Source organism: Dipodomys merriami, unplaced genomic scaffold, assembly GCF_024711535.1.
Source record: "Dipodomys merriami isolate MVZ:Mamm:240054 unplaced genomic scaffold, mDipMer1.0.p SCAF_68, whole genome shotgun sequence".
In the NCBI taxonomy this organism is placed as follows: domain Eukaryota; kingdom Metazoa; phylum Chordata; class Mammalia; order Rodentia; family Heteromyidae; genus Dipodomys; species Dipodomys merriami.
Window position 1 is genome coordinate 988,931 of NW_027206268.1, and position 10,991 is coordinate 999,921.

At 56.4% G+C, this 10,991-nt stretch overlaps 1 protein-coding gene across 2 annotated transcripts; it reads left to right on the forward strand.

The window, feature by feature from the left end:
• Positions 1-70: 70 nt before the first annotated feature.
• LOC138815964 (protein phosphatase 1M) lies at positions 71-9,623 on the forward strand. Of its 2 annotated transcripts, none has more exons than XM_070005384.1 (10): positions 71-114; positions 4,887-5,007; positions 5,342-5,596; positions 6,482-6,594; positions 7,198-7,282; positions 7,407-7,525; positions 7,847-7,910; positions 8,012-8,119; positions 8,219-8,367; positions 8,879-9,623. In XM_070005384.1, the coding sequence occupies exons 2-10, from the start codon at positions 4,990-4,992 to the stop codon at positions 9,012-9,014; spliced, it is 1,047 nt and encodes a 348-aa protein (XP_069861485.1). In that variant the 5' UTR covers positions 71-114; positions 4,887-4,989; the 3' UTR covers positions 9,015-9,623. The 2 variants fall into 2 exon arrangements, with proteins under 2 accessions (XP_069861485.1, XP_069861484.1); XM_070005383.1 differs by lacking the exon at positions 71-114 and adding an exon at positions 3,220-3,446.
• Positions 9,624-10,991: the final 1,368 nt, after the last annotated feature.

Consider the following 10,991-nt stretch of genomic DNA (forward strand, 5'->3'; position numbering starts at 1 on the left):
TTGGTTGATCTGTCCCCGGTGGGCGGGAAGTGGGAGGTGGAAGGAGGGGGGTGTGCCCTGGGCAATCCTCGGGCCTCAGTGCGCCCCACTTCCTCCTCCTCCTCCTGGTGTTTGGTGAGCTCCAGGTCCCTGTGAGGGGGGGGGAGACTGTGTACCCTTCCCCTAGATGGGTTTGTCAGATGCACCCCAGTTTGTGACAGGGGGGGAAAAAAGGGGGTGGGGAGGGAGGGGGGAATCTGTGTGTCTGTGTGTCTGTCTTTTTATTTTTATTGGTGACAGTCCTGGGGTTTGAACTCAAGGCCTGGGCTCTGCGTCTGAGCTTTTTTTTTTTTTTTTTTTTTTTTTTGCACAGGCTAGCATCCACTTCTGGCCTTATTTATTATTTCTTCTTCTACTCCTGCTCTTCCTCCTCCAGTTCTCCTCCTCTGTCTCCTTTTTTCCAGTCCTGGGGCTTGAACTCAGGTCCTGGGCCTTTGCTCAAGGCTAGCATCCACTTCTGGCCTTATTTATTTTTATTTCTCTTCCTCCTCCTCCTCCTTCTCCTCCTCCAATCTTGGGACTTGAACTCAGGGTCCAGGCCTTTGCTCAAGACTGGCACTCTACTTGAGCCACAGTGCCACTCCCAACATTTTCTGTGTATGTGGTATTGAGGAATCAAACCCAGGGTTTCAAGCCTGCTAAGTGAGCACTCTATCACTAAGCCACACTCCAAATCCTTTTTCTTTGGTGATGGTTCTTTGGAGATAAGAGTCTCATAGTCTTTCCTGCCCAGGCTGGCTTTGAACCTCTATCCTTAGATCTCAGCCTCCTGAGTTGCTAGGATGACAGGTGTGGACCATCAGTGCCCACCTGAGAAAGTCTTTTTATTTATTTTTTTACCCTCAATTATTGTTGTTTTAAAGGTGATATACAGGACCTGGGAAGGCGGCTCAGTGGTAGAGTGCTTGCCTTGCATGCATGAGCCCCTGAGTTTAATTCCTCAGCAGAAAAAGCTGGAACTGGCGCTGTGGCTCAAGTGGTAGAGCGCTCATCTTGAGCTGAAGAGCTGAGGGACAGTGCCCAGGCCCTGAGTTCAAGCCCCATGACTGACCAAAAAAAAAAAAAGGACAGACAATTCAATATATGGAGTCTCAGCACTGGTTTTCTTAGAAGAAAACTTTCTCTGAGTTTTGACTCTTTTATCTATTAGCTAGATCAGGCATCATCTAACAAGACTTCGATTTGGGGGGTGGAGGGTACTGGGCTACTCAGACTCTCCTGCTTGCTCAGCTGGTGCTCTACCACTTGGGTCACGCCTCCAGCCCTGCTTTTGTCAGTCTTGAGGTTTGAACTGAGGGCCTTGGTGCTGATCCCGAGCTTTTCCACTCAAGGTTTATGCTGTACCACTTTGAACTATGGACCCACTTCCAGTTTTCTGGTGGTTTATTGGAGATAAAAGTCTCACAGACTTTCCTTCCCTGGGCTGATTTTGAACCATGATCCTCAGATCTCAGCCTGCTGAGCCACTAGGATTACAGATGTGAGCTACTAGCAGACCAGGAGTTGTGTCACAGATATTTGAAGAAAGTGGGGCCTAACTGGTATGGGCGTGGGCCTCAGGTAAAGATAGGGGCTCTTCATATAATCCCTGGGGCAGTGACCTGTAGGGTGTGAGAGACTTTGAGTTGGTTTCTTGGAGGAGGAAAGGGGAAGAGTAGGAGTGGGTAGTTTTCGAGTCAGCTACAGTCATAATGGGAGTAAGAGAACCATCACCAACTTCCCTTTTATGGGTGAGAGCGCTCCATTATGAAATGGAAGTCATCTTGCAATGGAACATAACACTGACGGAAGAGCCACAGGTGTGGACGTGAAGAGGGACATTGCTGCTGCTGAAAGTGAGCCAGGAGTCAAACCATCCCTGGTCTTGTAGCCCATTCTTTATTTCTTTTTTATTGGTGGTGGGGCTTGATCTCTGGGCCTGGGCGCTGCCTCTCAGCTCTTCAGCTCAAGGCGAGCACTCTACCACTTGAGCCACAGCGCCACTTCTGTTTTTCTGGTGGTTCATTGGAGATCAGAGTCTCACAGATGTTCCGCCCCACTTGGTTTTGAACCGTGATCCTCAGATCTCAGCCTCCTGAGTAGCTGGGATGACAGGCGTGAGCCATGGGTGCCTGGCTGCAGCTCATTCTTTATTTCCCAGGTCCGAACTTTGGTTCTCCCCCCCACTCCCAAATCTCATAGTTGAGCGCTGGTGGCTCCACACCTGTCATCCTAGCTACTCAGGAGGCTGAGATCTAAGGATCACAGTTCAAAACCAAGCCTGGGGCAGGAACGTGGGTGAGACTCTGATCTCCAATGAACCACCAAAAAAAACAAACAGTGCCCAGTAAGCTCTTTCTATCCATGGGGCATTCACACCCTGCCAGGACAAGGCATCAGGACCCCCCTCTCAAGATGGGGAGGGGGTCACTCCTTGGTGGAGAGTGAGGGGGAAACAGAGGCCTGGGGGGGGAGGGAGGTGGACAGGGAGGGGGGGGAATGGGGGGACACCTTGTTACCCAAGATGTGGGTGCCAGAGGCCTGGAAGGGACATCCTGTCCTATCTTCCCCTTGCACAACCCCCCACCCCGGGGGGGGGGAGGGGGAGAGGCCACTGCCCCTTCCACGGCTCCCTGACTGACCCAGTGCTGGGGGTGACACTGGGGGGGGTGTGGGAAGTGGGGGGGTGAAGGGGGGGGTGCAGGGACTTGAGGCTCTGGGGGGCGGGGGGTGGGGATGGGGGGTGCGGGGTGGGGGGGTGGGGATGGGGTGCGGGGTGGGGATGGGGGTGCGGGGCGGGGTGGGGGGGTGGGGATGGGGGGGTGGGGATGGGGGTGCGGGGTGGGGGGTGGGGATGAGGGGTGCGGGGTGGGGGGTGCGGGGCGGGGTGGTGGGGTGGGGATGGGGTGCGGGGTGGGGGGGTGGGGATGGGGGTGCGGGGCGGGGTGGGGATGGGGGGTGCGGGGTGGGGGGTGGGGATGGGGTGCGGGGTGGGGATGGGGGTGCGGGGTGGGGGGTGGGGATGGGGTGCGGGGTGGGGATGGGGGTGCGGGGTGGGGGGGTGGGGATGGGGGTGGGGGGGTGGGGATGGGGAGTGCGGGGGGGGGGGGTGCGGCCCCGCCCCGCCCCGCCCCGCGCCGGCCGCCGCTTCCTCCTCCTCCTCCCTCCGGCTCCCCGCGCCCCCCGCCCGGCCCCCGCGCCATGTCGGCCGCCTGGTTCCGGCGCCGCTTCCTGCCGGGCGCGGCGCTGCCCTCGCCGCGGCCGCCGGGGCCGCGCGCCAGCCCCGTGCCCTACCGCCGGCCCCGCTTCCTGCGCGGCCCCGGCCCCGGCCCCGGCCCGGCCGACGCCTCCTCCCGCCGCCCCGAGGCCCGGCCCGTGCGCAGCCCCGCGCGGGGCCGCGCGCTGCCCTGGAACGCGGGCTACGCCGAGTGAGTGTCCGCGCTGCCCCGCCCGCGCGATCCCCCCGCGCGATCCTCCCGCGCGATCCCCCCGCGTGATCTCCCTCGCGATCCTCTCCCCGCGATCCCCCCGCGCGATCCCCCCCCCGCGATCCCTCCGCGATCCCCCCGCGCGATCCTCCCCCGCGTGATCTCCCTCGCGATCCTCTCCCCGCGATCCCCCCCCGCGATCCCCCCGCGCGATCCCCCCCGCGATTCCCCCGCGCGATCCCCCCCGCGATCCCTCCGCGATCCCCCCGCGCGATCCCCCCGCGATCCCCCCGCGATCCCTCCGCGATCCCCCCGCGCGATCCCCCCCGCGATCCCCCGCGTGATCTCCCTCGCGTGATCCCTCCGCGATCCCCCCCCCGCACGATCCCCGCGATCCCCCCCCCCGCGCGATCCTCCCCGCGATCCCCCCCCCCCCCGCGATCACTCTCCCCTTGCGATCCCCCCCCCTGCGATCCCCCGCGCGATCCATCCCGCGAGATTCCCCCCCCCCCCCCGCGAGTGATCCCCCCTGCCCTGATCTCCCCCCCATCTCTCCTCTACCCCCTGATCCTACCCCATGCCCCTGATCCCCCCTCAGGCCCTGATTCCCCCCAGTGCCCCTGATCATCCCTCACTCCTGATCCCCCTTCCCCCATCCCCTGTGCCCCCATACCCTCTGATACCCCACCTCCTGTACCCCTGATCCCCCACTGCACCCCTAATTTCTCTGCCCCCCTGTGGTCCTGATCATTCCCTCCCCTCACCCCACCCCAATGTTCCGGGTCCTGGCTTCCACCTGCTCCAACCCGGGGCTCTGGGCTGACCTAGAAATCGTGTTCACCTTGAAACTCCTGACAGGCCTGCCTGCCTGCCAGCCTTTCTTTCTTTCTTTTTCTTTTTCTTTTCTTTTTTCTCAGTCGTGGGCCTTGAACTCTGGGCCTGGGCGCTGTCCCTCAGCTCTTCAGCTCAAGGCAAGCGCTCTACCACTTGAGCCATAACTCCATTCCAACTTTGTTGTTGTTGTAATTTAGTGGAGATAAGAGTCTGTCTAGGCTGGCTTTGAACCAGGATCCTCAGTCAGATCTCAGCTTCCTGAGTAGCTAGGAGGAACGGGGAGTTTGTGAGATTACCCCCTCCCTATCTCATCCTGGGGTTGGCCTTCTACAAAGCAGTTGAGGAAGAAGACAGGAAAAAGCAGTTCTGGCCTGGCCACCCTGTAACTCCTCGCTCTGAGTTAGCATTTGGGTCCCAGAGGGACTGGGCTCTGTCTTTGACATCTGGAATGTGTGTGTGTGTGTGTGTGTGTGTGTGTGAACATCACTCTAGCTGTTGACCTGGCTGGGTGGGAGAGGGGCATCCCGTGCCTATAAGGACATAGATGAATCCCATCCCTTCCCCTTCCCCTTTCCTACCCCCCCCCCACCCCCAACCCGGCCTCAGAATCATCAATGCAGAGAAGTCAGAGTTTAATGAGGATCAAGCTTCCTGTGGCAAGCTGTGCATTCGGCGCTGTGAGCTGGAGTCAGAAGACCAAGAATGGCTGATGCTGTGCCCAGAGGAGGTGAATCGAACCTGATGCCCTTTCTCTTTCTCTTTCCCTCTCCCTCCCTCTTTCTTTTTCTTTTTTCATTTTTGCCGGTTGTGGGGCTTGAACTCTGGGCCTGGGCGCTTTCCCTCAGCTCTTCTGCTCAAGGCAAATGCTTTACCACTTGGGCCACAAGCCACTTCCGGTTTTCTGAGTGGTTCATTGGAGATCAGAGTCTCACGGACTTTCTTGCCTGGATTGGCTTTGATCCTCAGATCTCAGCTTCCTGAGTAGCTAGGATGACAGGCGTGAGCCACCACGGCCGGCGCAAAGATAGGTTTAAAGCTGACATGGAGTTCTTCTTGTGCAGCTCCTGACTGGTCATTACTGGGCACTGTTTGATGGACATGGCGGCCCTGCAGCCGCCATTCTGGCTGCCAACACCCTACATTCCTGCCTGCGCCGGCAGCTGGAGGCTGTGGTTGAAGGTCTGCTGACTCCTCAGCCACCCATGCACCTTAGCGGCCGCTGCGTCTGCCCCAGTGACCCCCAGTTTGTGGAGGAGAAGGGGATCAGGGCAGAAGATTTGGTGATTGGGGCTCTGGAGAGCGCTTTCCAGGAATGTGTGAGTATGGTACCCCCACCACCCCTTCCTCCAGTCATCTGAGGAAGCAGATCATTCCCTCCCCCCCCCCCCCGTTTTTTTTTTGCTTGTCCTTGGGCTTGAACTTGGGGCCTGGAATCTTTTTGTTTTTGTCAGTCATGGGGCTTGAACTCTGGGCCTGAGCGCTGTCTCTGAGCTCTTCAACTCTACCACTTGAGCCACAGCACCACTTCCGGTTTTCTGGTGGCTCATTGGAGATCAGAGTTTCATGGATTTACCTGCTTGGGGTGGCTTTGAACCTCGATCCTTAGATCTTAGCCTCCTGAGTAGCTAGGATGACAGGCATGAGTCACCAGCACCAGGCAAGGGGCCTGGGCTCCTTTGCTCAAGGCTATAGCGCTCTACCACTGGAGCCACAACCACTTCCCGTTTCCTGGTGGTTCATTGGAGATAAGAGTCTCAAGGACTTTCTTTCCCCGGGCTGGCTTTGAACTGTGATCTTCCGATCTCAGCCTCCTGAGTAGCTAGGATGACAGGTGTGAGCCACCAATGCCAGGCCGTACCTGTCACCCCAATCAGTGGCTTGGGACTGGGAAAGCAAAATTGGGTTGGTTGGATCATTATTAGCCATCACACTATCATCATTTACTTCTCCCTATGAGCTAACTGCTCCCTATCTACATCCGTCCATTCACTGAGCATGCTTTAGCTCTCGGTTGCAGGGAGGGGACTTGGGAAGCTGGTTTCTCTTCCTCTGCTTTGAGTGGCACTTCCTTTGTCTAGGTTTCTGGGTCGTGGCTGGGTCTGCAGGCAGGCTTGCTGCAGGAAGAGATCTATAGTGTGGGGATGGGAGGCAATGGTGTGTGGTGTGGTATGGGCAGCTGACACGGCTTTGTTTTGCTCCAGGATGAGGTGATCGGAAGGGAGCTGGAGGTCTCAGGTCAGGTGGGCGGCTGCACGGCGCTGGTGGCTGTGTCTCTACAGGGAAAGCTGTATGTGGCCAATGCTGGGGATAGCAGGTGAGTGAACCCATGGAGGGTGGACAGGGTGTGTGTGTGTGGGGAGGAAGTCAGGCAGTGGTGAGGGTCCCAGAGGCAGTGGGGAACTAGGAAAAGATGGTTGAACGGTGGAATTAGAGATGGGAAATGTGTCAGGTGCCGGTGGCTCACGCCTGCCATCCTAACCACTTACACGGGAGGCTGAGATCTGAGAATTCTGGTTCAAAGCCACCCTGGGCAAGAAAATTGGTGAGACTCTTTTTTGAGGGTCAGTTGTAGGGCTTGAACTCAGGGCCTGGATGGTGTCCCTGAGCTCTTTTGCTCAAGGCTAAGCGCTCTACCACTTGAGCCACAGATCTACTTCCGGTTTTAAAGTGGTTCACTGGACATCAGAGTCTCATGGGGATTTTTCTGCCTGGGCTGGCTTTGAACTGTGATCCTCAGATCTCAGCCTCCCTGAGTAGCTAGGATGACCGGCGTGAGCCATCGGCGCCCGGCAGTCATGGAGGGTTTTGAGCAGGGGATCAGCACCGCTAGAACAGGCTCCTGGTGGTTGGTGGAAGAGTGGCCATGGTTTTAGGAGTTTGCCCTATCTCCTCCCTCCTTCTCTTCAATCCTATCTAGGGCCATCTTGGTAAGGAAGGATGAGGTCCGGCCCCTGAGCTTTGAGTTCACTCCTGAGACCGAACGGCAGAGGATCCAGCAGCTGGTAGGATCTCTTAGGGGGAGACCATTGGGCTCTTCAACTCCTAGAATCCAGAACCATAAGAGACCCTCCCCCCGCCCCCCTTGCCAAGGAGGAACCTGACCTGAGCATCGTCCTTCTACTTTAGGCCTTGGTCTACCCTGAGCTTCTGGCTGGTGAATTTACCCGCCTGGAGTTCCCACGGCGGCTGAAAGGCGATGACTTGGGGCAGAAGGTTTTGTTCAGAGATCACCACATGAGTGGGTGGTGAGTGGGACAGGATGGGGGGGTGTTGTTTGGACAGGGTGGGGACGGAGAGGATCCACAGCTGGGCTTGGAGCGATCCTCTTCAACTTGGGCTGATGTTTCCATTTACTTTTGTATTTCTGGTCGATCGTGGGGCTTGAACTCTGGGGCCTGGGTGCTCTTCAGCTCAAGGCGAGCGCTCTACCACTTGAGCCACGGCGCCACTTCTGGCTTTTGCTGCTTATGTGGTGCTGAGGAATCGAACTCAGGGCCTCATGCATGCTGGATAAGCACTCTACCACTGAGCCACCTTCCCAGTCCCCCTGTGTTTACTTTTGATAGGAGCTATAAGCGTGTGGAGAAAGCCGATCTCAAGTACCCACTGATTCACGGGCAGGGTAGGCAGGTAAGTGCCTGGATTCCCAAGAATGACTTAGCAGTGTCAAGGGCTGGCACTTGAGCAGTCATGGAACCATCCATCCACTGGTCCCCTTCCCTTGTCATCAGGCAAGGTTACTGGGAACGCTGGCTGTCTCCCGAGGTCTCGGAGACCATCAGCTTAGAGTCCTGGACACAAACATCCAGCTCAAGCCATTCTTGCTCTCCATCCCACAGGTAAGGAGAGATGGAGGAGGCCCCAAGGTGGTCCACCTGCTCAGAATCTACAAGCTTGGGGAAGGGAGCAAAAAGGGGATTCTCAGGTTTCACTTGCAGGTGACCGTGCTGGATATGGACCAGCTGGCCTTGCAGGAGGAGGATGTGGTTGTCATGGCAACCGACGGGCTCTGGGATGTCCTGTCCAATGAGCAGGTGGCACGGCTGGTCCGGAGCTTTCTCCCCGGGAATCGTGAAGATCCACACAGGTATTGCAGCTGCTGGGGGTTGATGCCAGCAACAAATATCAAAGAATCATATAGCTGGGTGCTGGTGGCTCATGTCTGTAACTCTGCTCTGAGGATCGTGGTTCAAAGTCAGCCTGTTTCCGTGAGACTCTTAATCTCCAACGAACCACCAGAAAACCGGAAGTGGTGCTATGGCTCAAGTGGTAGAGCGCTCGCCTTGAGCTGAAGAGCTGAGGGGCAGCGCCCAGGCCAAGAGTTCAAGCCCCAGGACCAACAAAAAAATAAGAGTACTAGCTTTGAGCAAAAGAGCTCAGGGACAACTTCCAGGCCCTGAGTTCAAACCCCGTGACCACCACCACTGCCACCATCAACTGAAAAACCCAGATATCCTCGGGGTTTAGATTGATTTCTATAAACCTAGCTTGTGGTCTCCCCGTCTTATTGCTCGCTGGGCCTGTAGTGGGGAGTGCATTTTTTGGGGAACTTTCCCCGAAGTGTCCAGCTGCGTACATCTGCAGGATGGTCTTTGCAGGTTCTCGGAGTTGGCCCAAAAGCTGATCCTGAGCACACAGGGGACAGACGGCAGTGCCCCAGGGGTGTCCTATGATGACATCTCTGTGTTCGTGATTCCCTTACACAGCCAGAGCCAAGGGGGCCGTGGCCCATGAGGATGCAGACTTCTGTGTTCCAGAACTTCTCCACGGTTGGCCACAGACACATTCTGTTGTTGGCTTCCACCTCAGCCCTCCTTGGGGGTACAAGTCAGAAATGGAAGAGTAGGAACAGTCTAAGCGTCTCCTCTGGTCGAGGAGAGACTCTTATTTTTGCCAGTCCTGGGGCTTGAACTCGGGGCCTGGGCGCTGTCCCTGAGCTTCTTTGGCTCAAGGTGAGCGCTCTACCACTTGAGCCACAGCGCCACTTCTGGATTAAATAGTTTCCTGGAGTATAAGAGTCTCACCGTTTCCTGCTCCAGCTGGCTTGGAACTATGTGATCCTCAGCTCTCAGCCTCCTGAGTAGCTAGGATGACAGGTGTGAGCCATAGATGCCAAGATGGCTTCATAGCCATCTTGAAGGTAGTTCCTGAGAATCAGTTCCGGTCCTGCTCTTCCACAGGATAGAGCACAGGCCCTAGTGAAAAGCTGTGGGGAACAAAAAGGAGAGGTACTTCCAGTTGGTGGGTATGGAGTGCATACCTTGTCTCTAGCCTGGCCTTGTAGCTCCTTGCTTCTCCCTAGCCCAGCCCTCCCCATTGTCTATTAAAGTCTGCCCTGCAGAAGAGCTCGTGTGAACTGTGAATTGCTTGTACAACATGGCTAAGGAGCTAGCTGCTATTTCTTGTGGCTTTCCAGTGGATTCTTCTTAGCTCCTCAAGATGCTGGCAATGTGGCTTAGTGGTAGAGTGCTTGCCTACATGTGTGAAGCCCTGGGTTTGAGTCCACTGTACCCCATAAAACAGAAAAAGCCAAAAGTGAAGTGGTGCTGTGGCTCAAGTGGTAAGAGTGCTAGCCTTGAGCCAAAGCAGCTCTGAGTTCAAGGCCCGGGACTGGCAAAAACAATAACAACAACTATAGATTTAGCTGGCCACAAGCTAGGACTGACTGTAGCTTAGAAGTGGTGGATTACAAGACACCTTCACAACCTCAGCTTTATCTGACTGTCCCTTACTCCTAGTTTACAGTTGCGGTAAGCAGGTACTGGTAGCTCCAATGTACCGCCAAAAAGCTGCAAGTGAGCCAGATGCTGGTGGCTCATGCCTGTCATCCTAGCTGCTCAAGAGGTTGAGATCTGAGGATCATGGTTCAAAGCCAGCCTGGGCAGGAACGTCTGTGAGACTTGTATCTCCAATGAACCACCAGAAGTGATACTGTGGCTCAAGAGATAGATCGCTCGCCTTGAGCTGAAGAGCTCAGGGACAGCGCCCTGGCCCAGAGTTCAAGCCCCAAGGACCCTCCCCACCCCCTCACAAAATTGAGGTGAATTTTCCCAGCTTAACTCAGCCATCAGCTGTGGTCTACCAGAGCTGATGGTGAGAATTGTCATCTGAGAGGATCTCAGAACTACCGGCCCTACTCCTTCATCTTATTTGCTGTAACCTGTCCAGGGAAGAGAGAAAATATCATACCACCTCGTCCTCGCTTTTCACATAGCTGGAATGTGTGGTCTGAACCTGTCTCCAGCTGAGCCCTGTTGGTCCCCTGAACCTGTGGGTGGGTGAGGCTTGAGTGCTACCCTAGCAGGTTGAAGTGTGACTTCCTTCCTCAGCAAGCCCTCCCCGCCTCCCTGAGTGAAGCGTGGGCACTTCCTGTGCGGGCCACTCAACCCACAGCAAGTGCTGAGCCAGCTTGCCCCCATAGCCCGTCTGTCCGTCCATCTATTCCTGCTCCTCACATGAAGCCCAGGGAAGTATGGACAGCCAAAGAGGGGTACAAAAGTGGTCACACAGGCCACATGTCACTCAGAAGCAAGGACTGTGGATCTCTCCTGCCAGGCTTCTGTGTGTGCACCAGTCCTGGAGCTTGAACTCAGGGCCTGGGTGCTACCCTGAGCTTTTTTGTGCTCAAAGCCAGCACTCTTATTAACCATTTGAGCCACAGCTCCACTTCTGGCTTTTGGTGGCTAACTGGAGATGCATCTCATAGACTTT